Consider the following 17,893-nt stretch of genomic DNA (forward strand, 5'->3'; position numbering starts at 1 on the left):
AATTGTTCATACGCTATTTAGATATTCTAATAGTGAGCAAGGCTTTAGGCGCTGAGTGTTGATGGACTATCCTTTGTTTCGAAGCTATCCAGACCGTTCTTCCGCAGCCATCTTCATCTCATACAAAGCCTGTATGAACACGAACCGTACAAAAGGTTGGTGATGGGCTCTCCACTGACAGGTGCGACTACTAATATTGACATGACTAATGTAGAGGTAGAGATATTGCCGCACTGTACAAGAATATTGTAGTGAGTCAAGTTGTATTTAACCTCCTATCGACATGGCCTATCAACTTTCCGTGTCAATATCCGGCCCGGGGACCTCCGAGCGTGCTCATTGGGGGTTGGTTATCCATAAACCCCCAAGTCGAGTCGGAGACCTCCTGCATGTTAGAGTCATCGATGAAAATACCAACCTGTTTGCATTTGAAAATCGTTCCGGGCATGTCATAGATGATCAAAACGCATGGGGACTGGCCAAGATAACAATGCTGGATGATTTGCAGCGTGCTAAGGCAATTTCAATATTGTTTAATGAGAGGCCACCAAGCAATGGGGGAAAGGACTGTCAGGATTGGGTGCTGGATGCATTGGTTTCATTGGAGGTCGAAGAATTGGTTCCGGATGGAACGACACAGACATGGACATCAAGGACGGGCAAGCAGACAAAGGCTATCCAGCACGAGGTTGGTGTGAACTGGGAAGCTCTGAATGGGAGATAATAGATGAGCGCTATACGGGAAATATATCCTCATTCACCGGTCTACTACATCCCACAGCTCGTATTCTGTCCAGAAAAAAAAGGAGCAAAAGCTGGAAAGTAACTCATCCCACTTCTAATTCATACTAATGCGCTACTACATTGATCTTAGGCATGCCGTACAAGTTTGACCTGAAATAACTCAGTCTAGAAAATTGGTAAATTAGTGAAAGTTAAAGGGGGAAAAAGACAATTCAGTGCTCAAACACAAACAGTTTAAGCTTCCATGACATGTTCCATGTGTACTCCTGCAGGATTATAGCTGTTATGCCTCTATGACCATTTTTGGGACTATGATGAAGTGATCCTTATATGGCTCGACATAATCGAGTGTAGTATCGACCAGGCTCAGATCAAATCGGCGCACCAAGGTGGCGAGTGTAAGAAAGAGTTTCGCGCAGGCAAGACTAATATATAGGTAGCATGGTTAGTATCTCCATAAATTTGCGCAAATCAGGACTATGGAAGAAAAGATGGGGTGAGTACACGTACTTTATACCTAGGCATTGGCGGCTTCCTCTGGAAAATGGTACAAGCACCGACTCAAGGGATTTTCTTTCTTCGGCCATACCCAGCCGTCTTTCTGGGTTGAATGTGTGCGGATCCGGAAAATGCTGAGTATCCATATGGACAAAGTATACTGACTGACTCACTGGTGTCTGGCAAAGTATTAGTTATGGTCACTATATGGGGCACTGTACTACACCTACACCAGGAGGTATAATGTGTCCTTTGTAGTTCAATGCTTCGAAAGGGGCGACTCGTGGAAAACGAAGGAGTACGCCAAAGGAGAGCCGAAGGCCTTCTTGTATTACTGCCCGCTTCGTGGAATCAGCAAGTAAACTATTTGTCGAAGCAATATAATAAAAAAAGAAGAAAGGGAGGCAGAATCCTATAGTCATACTAGTAGTGGCAGAGTCTCGAGCTCGGGTAGATTAGGAACATGATTTGACTGTGGCATCACATGCCTGTAGTCCTAGCATCTCCTGTACTTTGATCACCCTGGGTGCTGGTAGAAAGATCTTCTGCATCACGTTTGAAGGAATGCACCTACTCCTTGACATGTTGAAAGGAATGAATCTGAAAAAGTGACAGAACGATGCAAACGGCTGTGTCGCATTTTAATCTCGTTCAGTGTCCTATATCTTTCAAAGAACAGTGACCTTTACTGTATGCATAATTTGAGATGATGTCCCCACTTAATGCTGAAAAGGCTATAGAGAGATTGATGACACTTTGTTCCTTTTGGGCCTTTCCAAAATGCTGCATTGAGTCGTCATTCTCCCCTGAATAAGCGGCTGCATATTTGAAACTGATCATTTAAAGTAGTACTTGCTCAATATCTTACGGCGAAGCTGATGATGGTTGTGATCAACCTTTGAAACTATTGAATCCGATACACCGAAGAAGCGAACAAAGACGAAGATTTGTCTCTCATATGAGAATCACCAGCATAAATCTCATTGTAAAAGGACGAGTCTCGTATGTGAAGCTCGTTTGGCGTGATACGTACAATCGATCCTTTTGATTTGTCCGTCTCTCGCAGAAATCCTCAAACGTCTCACAGATAAATTCTACCATACATAGAAGACAGGAAATGGCATTTGTGGCATTTGAAGAACCATGCTTGGCAAAGTGAACACTTCTATGATATTAAAATATGTTCACAGATAAATTCTACCATACATAGAAGACAGGAAATGGCATTTGTGGCATTTGAAGAACCATGCTTGGCAAAGTGAACACTTCTATGATATTAAAATATGTCGTGGGCCCATGGTCCCCTTTATTGATAATGGCTTCAAAATGTTGTCGGCTATTCTGAAAGCGCTAGGAAATAAATAGCTCGGCAAGCTGTAGGATAAAGCTCCCTGCGAGAAGGAATGGGCTCGATGAACACAATTCTGCGTACATTCATTGTATACATGAACAAGATAAGAAGTAACCCAAGCTCTACTTATGTTTGAAATGTCAGCTGGGATGTAGAGATACTTGTGTGACATATGTCCAGCGTATCTTCAAATGTTTCGCCGAGGCGTTGGTATAGCTCGCTTCCAATGCTGCAGGCGATATTAGCGGATTTTCTCTTGAAAGCTACACAGTAGTACACCATCCATAAGTAAATCGGCAGACACTTGAATGATTATAGCAAGCAGAAGCCACGCTGCTGTGAAATTGGAGGAATGTGTAGGCGGAATTTCCTAGTTACCCTTGCTTGAGGACTTCTGTTTTCTCATCAGTTGGAAAGAGAAGGAAAGCCTTTCTCGGGAATTTCATGAACGAACATGTTGGGCATTGCCAAGTTTACCCAACAGCGGACCGGGTACAAGTGTTCAGCCACAAAAGGTCTGGATTGAAGTTAATATAAGCGCTAGGGACAGTAAAGACAGGGATCGATCTCTGAGGAATATTCTAGGTCTCTGCTTCAAGTCAAACGTGAAAACCTCATGGCCGTTGGCGTCAATATATGATATCATGCAAATAAACCAGGAATATCTGGAAGTACTTTGAAGCTTCTGCAGGAACCGTCACACTTTACGCATGTTTAGATTTGCGCGTACATGCCGCTCCCATTTGTATGGAAGTTAGACGGTACCGGGGTATTCATGGAGGGGTGTATACGTGTCCCGAGATGCTTAACTGCACTGCAGCTAGTGGCGAATATACCCAAGTAGCTGATTGGGTTCATGAGAATGCAATCGGGTTCGTTATCCTCAAAACTTGGGTACTGTGATGTACCTAGTGGGCCAAAGAGGCACCGTATAAAGACAGTGACCAATATTTCACCTCGCCCTAAGGAGGCGTAGCCACTTGACCGGTTCGATAGGCAGAAGGGAGAAGAGATTGCAGCATTGACTTTTTGAGACCCACGTCAACCAGCGATCAACTCGAAAAAAATTGCAGCCTAATGGTAAACACAGGAAAGGTTGTCAGTCCAGGTGCAACGTCAGTTCACGAAATGTAGTTCGACAACGTCATGGACGTTAAGTTTAAGTTGCCTGAACGGGGTTGGCGTGGAGTAAAAATTGGGGCTAGCCGAGGATAGTTAGCGGGGCACGCTGCAACGATGACGTTGAGATCGAGTCGCATGAGTGCAACTTTCGCCAGTCAACCAACTACTATGATGCACTCTCATTATTATATCACTACTCTTCCCCGTGAACATGGGTCGCCGGGACTGCCGGAATTTCGCTTTAATACCTAAAGCCCTAGCTGTGTTCTCCCACTTTCATCGTCTTCGACTCCTCTTCCTTCCTTTTCGCCTTCAACTCTTCCCATTGTATACCCAAACTGGCCAGTTGAACATTTGGGATTGAACCATATTGATCAACACTTGCGTGGTTATACATAATCTATAAAATCCTGAGCCGGGTAGAAGGCCAGCTGCTTCAATCATGGCTTTCAGCAGTATGTTTCTCCCCCTACGGTCGCTCTAGGCGCAAAACCACTGACATGAACCCGCATAGGAGTAATGCTGGGCTTCCTAGGCCTATTCTTCACGGCCGGAGCTCTGCTACTGATGTTCCTGACCCTGCTCGGAGGAGCACGGAACTCGGTCCCTTTGAACGAAATCTACTTCCTCCAAGTCGACACAGGCAACATTCCAGGTGCACCATCTGTATCCCGATGGACATTCTGGAACATCTGCGCTGTCGGCGACAATGGGAAGAGCGATTGTGGAACCTCATACCCTGACTTCCCCTTTGATCCCCCGAGCCACCGCAACTTCGACACAACAACCAATATCCCTGCAGCCTTCATCGGGTAAGCAAAACACTCGATCAGACTGAATCGCGACGAATTGAATCCCTAACTAACTCTCCCCAGCACAAACCACTACTTCCTGACCTCCCGGTTCACATTCCCATTCCTTATTATCGCGCTTTTCTTCGGCGTTGTATCTCTCTTCACTGGATTCCTGGCCATGTGCACCCGTATCGGCAGCTACCTCTCATCCCTGATGGCATGGATTTCCTTGGTTTTCCAAATCATAACGACATCCCTGATGACGTAAGTTCGGTCATTGACTACATCAATCTCCCTATTAGAAAAAACCGTACTAATACCTATGTTAGCGCCGTCTTTGTCCAGGGTCGCAACAAGTTCAACGCCAACGGCCAAACCGCCCGCCTGGGCGCCAAGTCATTCGGCTTCATGTGGACTGCTGTAGCCTGTCTCCTCCTCGCTTGCATAATGTACTGCCTCGGAGGCTCCGTCGGCGGTAAAGAAACTGGGTACAGCGGTCGCGAGCACCGTCGTCGTGGTTTCTTCTCTTCCCAACGGTCCAATAGCGTCCGGAGCAACAAGGAGGCCAACCCATGAGTCAGCTAGCCATATAACCCCCGATTCTCTCGGTCTCTCTACGAGGGATAGATTCAGTGAACCATATATCTGGAATCGTGGATGGTGGGTGAGAAATCAAGATTATTATTAATAAGGGGTGCATTTCGACGCAGCCTCCAGCTTCGTTCATTATAAATTTGGGGACGAGTGATGGACAAGTTGTCCAGAGCCCACCCTGTTTACCATAAAACATGTGCTTTTCTTTCGCTCGGTTTTTATAATATGGTGGCCTATTTCACGGAGTCCCATGATCTTTATTTGTTTTTCCTTGCTTTTTTATGGATGGTTGGATGGTGTATGTGGTGCTTTACGATATCTGATACTCTTTTGTTGTTACTACACGTACAAGGTATTAATTGTAATATAATTGATGTTTTATCGAAAATGGCCAAGCTTACATATCTATTTGAGGTTATTGAACTGTATTGTTTTAATCAGTAAGGAATCATATTTCTAGAGTCTAGGCCTCTCTATATACTTTTAAGAAACCATCATTGATACATTCATCATCGAACAGTCATTGCAAGACAGGACGCGTCTAAGACAGAAGGTCTCTCATATCCAGAATCTCTTCTCATAAACCGATCACGTTGAAACGGGATATGACGCGGTGGAGATAGACAGGAAGTGCATGATGTCTAATAAAATTTTGATGTTCTAATAAGTCCAGTGGGAAGGAGCAAAGCATTAACCGTGAGGTGCGTCTGAAGATAGGAAGGAAATAGGTTATGTACTACCGGTGAAAAGCTTAAGCAGCCTGTACAGCACCGCGAACGGCGTTCTGGCCGCCGACTTCGCGAGCGGTGATCTGCAGACCCAGGTCGGCGTTGACGTGGACCATCAGCTCGACCTTGCTGCCGGCCTTGACGCCCTTGACGGCAAGCTCGGCAATGGGCTTCTCAGTCTTCCAGACGATCTCACGGATCTCTTCCTCCTCATCCTCGTCAGAGTCGAAGTCGGAGTCGTCCTCATCTTCTTCAGTCTTGGGCTTCTCCTCCTTGGGCTTAGGCTCAGGCTTGGTGACCTTGATCTCGCGGACACCCTCGCAAACGCGAATGAAAACGTCGCCACCAGCCTTGGGGGCGTTGTACTGAGCGACACGACGAGCGGGGAGGGCGGTCTCAGTGTTCAGGAGAGGCTGGAACTCGACGGTCTCACCGGTGGTGAACTCGACACCAATGGCGTTCTTCAGATGAGGAGTGGCAGTGACCATGGGGTGGATAGATTGCTCAATGTCCTCCTGCTCGAACTCCTGGATAAGAGAGGCCTGGATGGCGGCACCCCTGGGGGCCAGCTCAGAGGGGTTGATAGCGCCAGTGAAGGTCGAAGGGGCAAGGATCTTAGTCTTCTCGGAGAAGATGTTGCGGGCCAGCTGGGCGATCTTGGGAGTGTGAGAGGCACCACCAGCGAAGATAACCTAAACCTTAGTCAGAACTTATCTCTTATACTACCGTGGATCCTGAAAAAAAAAAAAAAAATCACAAGGGACTAACCTCGTCAATGTCCAAGACATCCAAACCAGCCTTCTGGATAACCTGCTCGATCAAGCCGGTGAACTGGGCGAAGGTCTTGCCGGAGAGAAGTTCGTAGCGAGTACGGTTGACAGTGGAGCCGAAATCAATGCCATCTGCGAGACTCTCAATGCTCAAGCTGGCGTTGGTACCCAAGCTCAAGGTCTTGCGAGCAGCCTCACCCTCAAGCTTCAACTTGGCGAGACCACGAGCGTTCTCGCGAGGATCGGTCTTGTGCTTCTTAATGAACTCCTTGGCGAAATGGTCGATGATGATCTTGTCCAACGAAGCTCCACCCAACTCGTAGTCATGAGCAGTTGCGAGGATACTGTACATGCCACCACGGCAAGCGAGAACAGCAGCGTCGGATCGGGTACCACCGAGGTCGGCGACGACAACAAGCTTGTCAGTAACAGTAGCCTCGGGCCTGGCATCGTAAGCCAGGGCAGCGGCAACAGGCTCATGGATGAGCTGGAGGACCTCAAGGCCAGCAGCCTTAGCGGAGGCGGTCAAAGCCTCGCGCTGAGCATCGGAGAAGTCAGTGGGGACAGTGATGACGGCGGCATTGACTTCCTTGCCCAGGTAGTCAGAGGCGGACTGCTTCAAACGACGGAGATGGCGGGTGGCAATCTCGGAGACGGTGACAGTGCTGGGGGTCTCGTTGGTAGAGTCCACAATGGAGAAAGCAACGGTAGACTCGTGAGGCTGAGGATGCGCCGAGTTATGGCATGGTGTGGCGTCTATCGACTTGAAGCTGTGGGGTATTCATGTCAGCGTTTGTCTCACATGAAGCAACATTTTTATACTAGGAAGACATACTCCTTGCCAAGGTAATCTCTGAAGTATGCGACAGTGTTCTGGGAGTTGCGGACCAACTGGGCCTTGGCTTGAGTACCGTGGTACTCCTCACCATCAATGTATGAAAGGACGGAAGGGATTTGACGATCTGTGTATCCGTTAGTTTGTGCTCTTAAGATTACCCGCCACCAAGCAGTAGTGGACTAACCTCCTTCTTCGTTGGCGATAACCTCCGGCTTGCCCTCCTATATATTGATAACCATTAGTACTACTTTCTTCTGCCTTAACAGTGATTCGAAGCCTTGAAAGTAAATCCGAGGTCTTGAATCAGGCTCACATACAGGGTTGATGCGGGCAATGGAACTGGAGGTGTTGCCAAAAGAGATACCGATAGCGAAACGCTCCGGGGCACCGTTTGTTCCGTCGCTCATTGTGAATTGTGTGTAGGGGGTTCTAGGGAAGAAAGAGGAAAAAGGGAAGGATTCAAGGTAGAGAGGAATGGAGAAAATGGAGATAGAAATCGGAACACAATTCGGGCTCCGCCTCGGAATGGCTGATTCTCTTCCTTCGTTTTCTGCCAGACGAAGAAAAAAAATTTTTGGTCTGTTTGACAAGAAGGCGGGCAGCTGTGGCTAGTGCTTATCGATAGCGCGGTGGCGGTGCGATCTAGACTAAGCCAAAATTGCATGTACAATAACTTGTACAGGTCATAGGAGCCGGCCCTTCCTCGCATTGAAAACATTACACAGAGTAGCTCTCAAGCATGGTTAATATAGATCTTAAAGTTATATTACTGAGTTATCTATACGTAACCACCAGTACTACCATTGCCTAGTCCACTGATATAATGGCGCAGAAACAATCTCTCACGTGAAGATAGCCGATAAGCAACGATTTGCGCTTTTCACAGCCAAGGGCGATCCTTCAAGTCTCCACCATCAGATCTCTTCAAAAGCAAAGACAAACCACCACAACAACCCGGCTGGTTGATTTACTCCCTCAAAATGGCGTCGCCATTAATTCTACTCCCAGGCGACGAAGTTCCCTCTGAATATCTACCATCCAACAATTCCGCTCCCTTGAGACTCGGAGCAGGTCTTCGTCTCCTGTCGCAACCGTCGTCGAATCCCCCCAGCCATGTCATAACTGCCACGCAACCCGGGCTCCTCTCAACAGATAACAAAAGAAATGCCGTCTCTATCCTCTCTACCCCAAACCGTCGCTACCTCCCGACACCCGGCGATCTCGTGATAGCGCAAATCCACCACTCCAGTCCGGATTACTTCCATTGCATGATTACACCGCAAGCGCCCCAGGCGCTGCTGGGACAGCTTTCATTTGAAGGTGCGACGAAGAAGACACGGCCGATGTTGAAACAGGGTGATCTGGTTTATGCTCGTGTGTTGTCGACTGGTCTGGGCGCTGGCGCGGAGGTTGAGCTTACGTGTGTCAATCCGGCGACGGGACGGGCTGATGGAGGATTGGGTCCGTTGACTGGGGGTATGGTTTTTGATGTGTCGACAGGGTTGGCGGCTCGGTTGATAAAGGCGAGCTCCTCGTCGGCGGAGCAACAGGATGGTGTGGCAGGGTTGGTGGTCTTGGATGAACTGGGCAAGAAGTTGGAGAAGGCCGGTGGATTTGAGATCGCTGTGGGGAGGAATGGCAAGGTTTGGGTGGATTGTGCCAATGGAGGCGATTATGCTGTTAAGGCGACGGTCGCAATCGGGCGATGCCTGAGTACCATCGATGAGCATGAACTGAGCTCGACAGATCAGAGGAAACTGGTGACCAGGATATTACGAGAAATGAAGATAGAATCGTGACGTGTCTTTGTATGTTCCATATTATCTTTTTATTATACAACATCTCTTGTTGATGGTGTTATTCCTCATGTACTACTAGTAGTTTACGACGCTGAGCGCAATCCCAAAGCATACCCAAAGGAATGTTTATATTAAACAAGGAAAATAAAGAGAGAAGGCTTGACCGCTAAATTTCTAAAGCTTGGGCGCGGAAAAGACCGCAACAGTTCGCCCCGTCTTGCTCTCAACTTTAGTGTGTCCCTCGGCCGGAACTTTTTTTTTTTTTTTTCCCTCTTTTTTAATTTTTTTTCTAATTGACTCTGACTTTTTTTAAACATTGTTCCTGTCAATTTTAACTACATTCTTACCTCTGCCTACAACCTCCTTTCACCAGATCCAGGCGATCCATTTCCCCCCCTTCCTCCCACCCCATGGGTAACGGGTCTTCTAAAAAGGCCGAAGATGGCATCCGCGACCACACGCGTAAGTTTACCAGAGGATGCCGGCGCGAAAAGCTCAGACCCTTGAATGATACCTGACATTGGACCTCGATCGTAGAAGGAGACGGGTCAGATCTCACGCCAAGTCGCCCGAAAACTTTGAAAGCCAAGAAAATGGAAACATCGAAGGGGCAGTCCGACGATGCAGTTACGCCGAAACGAAAACGAAAAGCCAGCAAACATGGCAAGCCGGCTGTCGCGACATTATCACCCCCAGTCGAAGAGGAACCTAGACCTTCGAAGCGCAAGAAGCTCACTGAATCGCCTACGGATAACATTGAGGATGGTCGCAATACAGAGAAAGCATCTACCACCGTAACTGATAATTCCCCGGTGAAAGCTCAAGTCAATGGTAGCCCTTCGATCGAGACTTCGAATGACGCAACTATACAGCAGGGGACTGTTAAGAAAGGAAAGAGAAAGCAAGTGGGGAAAGGGCTTACAGGCTTTTTCTCGCAAGACGAAGTTCAGGCGCTGGAAAACTTCAAGATTGAGTTCTGTAACTCCCATGGTCTTTCGTCGCATGCGTTTGATGCGATGGTTCAACACTCCGAACGAGAGAAGGGCATTGAATTCCCTTGTGATTCGTCTATTACCATGAAACCTGAGTTCTGGAAGACTATTTACAAGATTCTTCCTGACCGGGATAGGAGATCAGTGTACCGCTTCATGAGGCGACACTTCCAGAACTCTGACGTGAAGCCTCATCATTGGACTCACGAACAAGACGAAGAACTCATTCAGCTCGTTGCACGGTATGGCTTCAAATTTGCCCAGATAGCTAAAGAGTTAGGCCGGAGTGACGACGACGTTGTCCAAAGATGGAAGAACCGCTTGGAGCATAGGACTACGATGAACCGAGGCGCATGGTCGGAGGAGGAAATTCGCTCGCTACAGAATGCCTTGCAGGCTGTATGGAAAAACTTGAAGGAAAAGGGCCATGACGTAGGCCGAGATATCTATGAGATGGACGAGACGCTCATATCTTGGGGACATATTAGCAATAAACTAAAAAATTGTCGTTCCAGACAGCAATGTGCAGATAAATGGCGCAAGGCCAGGAAAAAGGTTCAGCAACTGCGCGACAAAGGGAACCCGGATGCTGTTTTTGACCCCGTCAAAGAGTCCAAGAAGAACAGACGCAAGTCGCGGACGGGCACTCCTTCGTCCTCACAAACTCCACAGACCCTCCACAAAAGCGCTGAATACGTTCACTCAGATGATTCAGACGATGAAGCCGCGCACCAGGATGGAAAGACAGGGGAATCGGGCAAAGCATCTATAAAGGAATCCACCTCTAACGATAAATCCTCATCTCCCGACTCCGAATCAGAATCAACGGACGACTCACGCTCTGGTGATACGACTGAAGATGTGAAGTCTAACGCAAAGCGGAGCGAACGCCCCAAGATCAAAGACCAGTTACAAGCTACAGAGCCCAAGAAGAGCACAAAGACTACCCCTCAAAAGAGAAAACAATCAACGTCATCATCCTCCGCATCAGATTCTGAAGGTAGCGACTCGAGCACAGGTTCCGATGTTCCCGCCCATCTACAAACATCGACGAACGGCATGTCGAAGACATCACCAGTGGCCCCAAAGAATAAGGACAAGGTCGAAAAGAGTTCATCTGAAGACGACTCAAGCGATTCATCCGATGACGGAAGTAGTGAAAGTGACGGGGAATCCGATGAGAGTGAAAGCGATGTAACCAGCTCCAGTGGCAACGAGAAAGGAAAGTCGCCGAAGAAGACTTCAAACAACATCAAGCAACAACCCAAGAAATCCTCGTCAGAAGAGTCTTCATCGGCGGATGAAAGTGAAAGCGACGATTCCGACTCGGCCGAATCAGAATTCGAGTCAACCCCAGCAATGCCCAAGCCCAGCAAGTCTAAGAAAAAGAGCACGAAGGAAGCAGGCGCCATGAAACGACGCCGTGTAGCAGAACTCTCCTCAACTTCTACTTCGGCTCGTTCATCTGTTTCCCGCGATATAAAAATGGAGGTTACTAGCGACTAGCCATTGTCGGAGTCTATCGACAAAAGGACAGAAGAACGGGAAATCACAGTGTGAGGTATATGTATAAGGGATTTACTGACGAATGATGAACAAACAAATGTTTGCACAAGTTTTGTCTAAGCGTTGGTGAAATGGATCATAATTGTGTTGTTGGGCGATGAAGTTCTTGCTATTTATTTTTCTAAAAAGTTGTGTTTTCTTTTATTCATATACCCCATCATCCACATGTATAGTTCAGAACAAAGAATGACTTCGGACTCGAAAATGCATCTGCGATTCGTAAATGTGTAGATGTCCGTTTGAGCCGAGCAAGTTTCCGAGGCTTTCGATCCAAGCCTTGATACCTTAGCTTTGAAAGAATTGATCTATCGTCGACCTAGGCTATGTCTCCTATCTACTAAATTTTACCTATCCACGCATAGGTTCGGCGCTCAACCTCTGTTCGAGCACTCATTCACACCTCGAACACCCTAAGTCGATATACCATATAATTCAGCGCAAATCATATATCTATTGAAATACGAGATAAAACACATAATATAATGTAAACCTACAGCTCATCCTTCGTCCATACCCCATCATCTTCATCTCCCTCATCGTCAGGTTGTGCCTCCTCACTTTGTTGCTGCTCAAGAGCAACCTTCTCCACCAACGCAGCAATCTCCTCATCATACTCAGTCCACTCGGGAACCTGCCGTCTAGCCCTATCAAGCTTAGGCTCCTTAGTCTGCGGGTTATTACATAGATCAATCGTTCTCGCCTGACCCAAAGACTCATCGGAGCACCATGTCTCACACCACAGCCACTCCTGCGGCAGACTCTTGATCGGGATTTGATGTTGCATGTGATTCGGCAGGTCCTGGTCAAGATTACTCAAACTGTTGGGATCAGCAGAGAGCATCTGGTATTGACCACGGAGACGGTCGCCGGCAGCCAGAGCACGGAATCTGCTTAAGTCGACCACGTAAAGGGCCGAAATGTGATAAGGCTGGCCGCGGAGGAAGTTCTTCCAGTAACCCTGTTTCCAGAAACGGAAGCCTTCCATTTCATGGCGCGAATCGCACATGGGTGTGAAGCCGTAAGGAGCGCCTTCGAGATCTAGGTTGACGAGGTCGTACATGTCTGTGCGAACGACTTGGTCTGCGTCGACGAAGATGACCTTGTCCAGGGAAAGGGGGAAGAGAACGTCTAGGAAGAGGATTTTGTAGCCCCAGATTTCGCGCTGTTTTTCGCGCTGGGCACGGAGCCAATGTGGCCATTTGAAGGTGACCATTTCATAGGAGAAGCCGTATTCTTTGGCTAGGTGGGGGAGGAAAGACTTGAAGGAGGGAGAGAGGAATTGTTCAATGAACCAGAATTTGACGGAATGTTTGGTGTTCCGCATCACTGATACCATCATGATATTTAACATTCGTTCGTATAGATGGCCGCTTGCCACTGAAAAGATGTTAATGTCGGCTTGCTTTTCGGTGGTGCTAAGCTTAGAGCCGGCTCCAACGCTCGACAGGATGCCGGAGGCAAAGTTGAGCCCCTTAGAGACGTAGTCCATGGCAGATCCGGGCTTAGGATTTGTGTCTAGAACATCTTCGGACTCATGACCCTTCTTGCGCGACAAGCGAGGGAAAAGGGTTTTGCCTTGGAAGGAAAGGAGCGCTACTTCATTATTCTCATCTCCGAGTTGCGGAGCATAACCCATGCCACCAACGCTGTCGAGCTTAAATATACGTTCGCTGCGGCCCGGTTTTAGATTAATCTGCCACAGTCCTGGCTGTGCCTTGAATTGGAAGTAACCCAAGTTGGCCATGATGATGGTGTCAGAAAAATATGGGTTCTCCTGGGTACCAAGAGCTAACTGAACTCCCCTTGGTGGAGTCTTTGTAGTCAAGTCCCGCGAATGGCCTTCTATCAAAATATGCTCCAATGCATAGATAGCATCAACATCAGATCCTGCCTTCAAGGTACTCAACTTGATGTTATCAAGATCATGAACGGAGTCCTGGGGAGCTACAAGCCAAGACGATGGGACATCCATGCCCAAGGTAAGCAGTGCCTCAACTGGCACACCCGAGAAAGAGGCACCAGGTCTCAATACAGCTCCGTCACCGGCAAAAGAGGGTTCCGGGTCCAAGACATAGCGGTAGAAACGCTTAATTGGAAGCTCCTGTATTTCCTCCCGGGCGTTCAAGAAAAGTCTAAGCCTGACGCTTGCCAATTCTGAAAGTACCTTCAAGATCGGTAGCCATCTCTGGGCCACTTCAGACGTCGGGTCAATAGAAGCGACAATTGTGATCGCCGCATCTTCAGAGTTAGAGACGGTCACGACCGAGTGCGAATCGTTCCACTTATCAAAGAGGTTCATTCGGACGTCCGGAGTCGATTCGAAAATACCCTCCGGGACATCAGAGATAGTAGAGAGAGTCGCTAGAGAGGTTAGTTTAGCAAAAGCCAAAGGTCCAGAAAGCTTTGAGTCAATCTCGAGCTCCTTGGCGGCCTCCGAAACAGGACCTATGCGCTTCGTGAGCTCATATCTCAAGAGCTGGTCAAAATCATCTGGCACCACTGTATAATCATTCGGTATAGGCCCAACTGCTCTGCCATTGATAACAACACCGCTCGCTCCGGGAGCAAAGCCAAGCTCGCCAGCCAATGGCTGTTGTAATGCCCAAAATCGGGCAATCTCTGCTTCTTTATGGGCTGGCAGAGAGACACCAGAAGACCCAATATCCGCCAGGACCTGTGTGACATCCACGTTTTGGCTTTCCTTCAGCAATTGATAGACAGCTATGGATCCACTTGCGGTAGGTACATGGGCCGGGTTGTGAAGGAAGAGGATCTCAACTTCATCATGCTTTTGCCGGCTTTCCAACGCTGCAGTGAGCAGTTTGGTACCGCTTTCGGAATCAAAATCACCAACAACAATCATATGAACGCTGTCGAGAGCGTTGTCTTTGTTAGAGGCAATGCGCGGGAGCACACCCAAACCTCCTTTCTGCGACGCCGACACCTTAGCCAGATCAACAACCCGGATATCCTTTGGATCCTCCGGGATCACCCAGGGGTTGCGACGATCGAAGGCCTGGGAAAGGAAGAACTTTGGTAGCCATGCGTCTTCCTCAAAAGCATTATCCATGATCCCTTGCTGGAGTGACTGCAGGTCTTTGCCTACCCTGTTGCTCATCTCTTGCACCCAATTATCATCCCGGACTATTGGGACGCCGTTGATGAATATCAACGATGATCCACCTGTGATCCTGAGACGATTCTGATAGTTAACTGTTCGAGACACTATCTCATCGAGCTCTTCATGTTTCAGAACCTCTTCAAGCGACAAGGCACTTCTATCAGCGCGGACTTTCCGCTCCTTGGTTGCAGCTTGGAAGGAAGTTTTATCTGGAGATGCGATCTTGTTCGAAGACAAAGACTGGGGAGAGTTAGCGTCTGGCAAATGTGCAGCCTTTGGGGTTATTGGAGTTTACCTCCTCGAGATATTGAATCAAGCTCGCCAGACCGAAGGTCTCTTGGAGGTAATGTGCGACTTTAAGTTGAGCTGTAGATCCAGGAGAAGATGCAATAGGAACCAAGCCGAATCTCACAGGTATCTTTCTCTTTACAAACACCTGGATTGTCTTGACTACAAAGTTCATGTCTTCAGTATCAGTCAAGTCTACTGGGACAACGATGTTGTGCGCATCGCGGCGGACTGGCGGAAGTTGACCTGGGAATGTGGGCCGCAAGAACTAGCAACGATCAGCATGGATACCTAAAGTAGCACATCATATAGAGTCGCTTACTGCCCCTAACTCGCTTGGCCAAGAGTCATATTTGGCATCCTTCTCAAGGTCGTTCAGCCATATGAGGACCTTACCACCCTCGGTTTCATCTCGGTAATTGTAACGTTGAGGTGCATCCTGTTCTAAAGACTCCCCAAGAAGCTTGTGGGACAGAAGATCTACAGCCTCCTGCGCAGAGATCCCTAGATCTCTGAATTTCTCTATTAATTTTCTTTCACGGCGCAAATGGTCCAGGAGAGAGTATGCATCAATTTTCCGAGGATCCATTTGGACCCCGTTAATCCACATAACGTTAACTCCAGATGGGAGCATTCCTAATCGACTAGAGCGGATGTCTTGCAAGAGCTTGGTAGTGGCATTGTGAGCTGCTATTTTGGCGGAGTATTTTGGGAAATCCTGCGAGAGCTTCACAAGTGTATCCAGAGGATTGGCACTATCCATCACGTAGCTAACAGTGTTCACACCAAGCCGTGATACTTCAGACGAGGAGAGTGGCCGAAGATCATCTGGGGCGTCCCCTTCTATATCGCCTGCCTTGTTGGCCTCCCCATTGCTGGGTTCTTTCTGTCCAGCATCTCGGTCGTCAATCACAATATATTCGGTTCGCTTTAATGCAAGTTCAACACCATAGCCGGAAACAAAAAGTGGTCGAGCGCTCCAGTGCTGAGGTGGCCGATATCGTACTCGGTATGAAATCTGTCCTTCTTTTACCAAAGCACTCAGCGTCTGGTGGAAGTCCTTGAACATTGGCGATGCCACATCCGCGTACAAGACGGCCGGAGGCAACGACATATCACCCAGGACTCTATCAAACGGGAGTTCTCGCGGGTGCCTGGAAAAGATAACAGGTTAGTGTATCGCCCGGTTTCCCATCCTCAGAAGAGTGCCACCCACAAGTCTCCAGAAACATCCTGCTGAGCACGCTCCATGGTCGAGGAGCAGTACTGTTTGCCATCTGAGTGTACCCATACCGGACAAGCTGCGTCCTGCGCTGCCATCAAAGAATGTTGTACGGAAGCATTATAATATTGATAGTGGGCTGCGATTCGGGGGCTTGCCGAGCGAATTGCCAAGGAGAGTTTAAACGATGAAAGGCTTTCAGGAGTTCTCAGGTGGCCATCCTCATGTATGACCTGTAAAAAACGATTATATACTTCTTTGTCGGTCACAGCATCATCGAAGGCTCCATCGGCGATACGGTCCAGCAGTGGGAAATAGGCAGTTGCGTTTTCTTCTGCGGCAGTTTCTCTATAATGGATAAGTCACTGCAATTGACTTAAAGTAATCTGAGAAAATGAAGGCCCATGGGAAGATTGCTTACAGAAGCTCTATGAGATACGGTGCCGAGTCAAATGAAGCCTGTAAAGCAACATTGACTGATGGGCTTGCGTGTACGAGGCAGGTCAGCACAGCAGCGACAATTACAGAAAGTCGCCATGAAGCGACAGGACCAATGCCGGATATCATGTCTGCTGCTGCCTTCAGCACATCCGTGTATACAGAAATCGATTGATAGCGGTTTATCTGGCCACAAATTGAGCAGGTCTAATTATAGTCTCAAGTCAAAGCAAAGTAAGCATAACGGGCGAAGGAGGCAGGCAATATTTGAGGGATGCAACAGAGGATGAGATCTCATGCAACGATATTTCGATATGACATGGAGGAGATGCCGGATGATACAGACTGATCCCCGACTACCCGTCTAGAAAGGAGTGAAACAATGAATGGTCACCTCATGCGTTCTGGCCACTTCGGCGCCTTGATGGAGAGCTTCTACGGGAGGCGCAGCGGCCTCTTGCGCAGAACTTCCGTGTCTTCTTTCCCGGCCCCTTATTGGCTGCTCACATCCATGGGTCACCAGTGTGACAGCTCTTGCTCCTCATGCCCAGCGACCTGTGGATTAATACTAACTACTAGCAAACTATTCTTCTACGGAAACTTGTTCCAAGCTCCAAGTTCCAATGTACCTTTCCCTTTCCGGAACAGGACTAGCTCAGGGCCGATTTTTGCTCCGTGATTGATCCTGGAGCATAGGGCTTAGGCGGGGTAATCTACCTAGGTACAGCCCCTAATGCCCGCCAAGCGGGATATACTTCGAACAGCATGTCATAAAATGTCTGAATGCAAGCCGAGAGTGACACATATCCTGGCTATATAGAGTTTCAGCTGATACAACCTCGGTCACTGAATTGCCTTTAGCCATGAATTTATTAATTGCGGTAATCTCATGTCGTACAGAGTTTGCGAAAACCAGTCCTAAATCCTCATAATATTAGAAATACTATATTCAAAAGATCTTCATATACTTTGAGTTGTATGAGGTTGAAAAGCTTCATTCTTGACGTTGATGTGAAGTTGCGAAATCG

The 17,893-nt window shown here is 48.0% G+C and overlaps 5 protein-coding genes across 5 annotated transcripts; 3 read left to right on the forward strand and 2 right to left on the reverse strand.

Moving 5' to 3' along the window:
* Window positions 1–283: 283 nt before the first annotated feature.
* AO090011000511 (uncharacterized protein) lies at window positions 284–724 on the forward strand (the record flags this gene model as incomplete). The annotated part of the gene is made up of 1 exon (XM_001826085.1): window positions 284–724. One exon carries the CDS (start codon window positions 284–286, stop codon window positions 722–724), a length of 441 nt encoding a protein of 146 aa, XP_001826137.1.
* Window positions 725–4,157: 3,433 nt separating this feature from the next.
* Window positions 4,158–5,085, forward strand: AO090011000512 (SUR7/PalI family protein; the record flags this gene model as incomplete). Its single annotated transcript, XM_001826086.3, has 4 exons — window positions 4,158–4,170; window positions 4,230–4,527; window positions 4,591–4,773; window positions 4,839–5,085. 4 exons carry the CDS (start codon window positions 4,158–4,160, stop codon window positions 5,083–5,085), a joined length of 741 nt encoding a protein of 246 aa, XP_001826138.1.
* A 769-nt stretch (window positions 5,086–5,854) lies between these two features.
* AO090011000513 (ribosome-associated complex protein SSZ1) lies at window positions 5,855–7,846 on the reverse strand (the record flags this gene model as incomplete). Its single annotated transcript, XM_001826087.3, has 5 exons — window positions 5,855–6,523; window positions 6,600–7,371; window positions 7,437–7,563; window positions 7,624–7,660; window positions 7,757–7,846. 5 exons carry the CDS (start codon window positions 7,844–7,846, stop codon window positions 5,855–5,857), a joined length of 1,695 nt encoding a protein of 564 aa, XP_001826139.1.
* A 573-nt stretch (window positions 7,847–8,419) lies between these two features.
* Window positions 8,420–9,238, forward strand: AO090011000514 (exosome non-catalytic core subunit RRP40; the record flags this gene model as incomplete). The annotated part of the gene is made up of 1 exon (XM_001826088.3): window positions 8,420–9,238. The coding sequence occupies one exon, from the start codon at window positions 8,420–8,422 to the stop codon at window positions 9,236–9,238; it is 819 nt and encodes a 272-aa protein (XP_001826140.1).
* Window positions 9,239–11,343: 2,105 nt separating this feature from the next.
* AO090011000515 (putative UDP-glucose:glycoprotein glucosyltransferase) lies at window positions 11,344–16,994 on the reverse strand (the record flags this gene model as incomplete). Its single annotated transcript, XM_023232986.1, has 6 exons — window positions 11,344–11,347; window positions 12,291–15,157; window positions 15,213–15,473; window positions 15,528–16,359; window positions 16,422–16,775; window positions 16,849–16,994. The coding sequence occupies 6 exons, from the start codon at window positions 16,992–16,994 to the stop codon at window positions 11,344–11,346; spliced, it is 4,464 nt and encodes a 1,487-aa protein (XP_023093534.1).
* Between the last annotated feature and the right edge of the window lie 899 nt (window positions 16,995–17,893).

This window comes from Aspergillus oryzae, chromosome 7 (assembly GCF_000184455.2).
Source record: "Aspergillus oryzae RIB40 DNA, chromosome 7".
Classification (NCBI taxonomy): Eukaryota; Fungi; Ascomycota; class Eurotiomycetes; order Eurotiales; family Aspergillaceae; genus Aspergillus; species Aspergillus oryzae.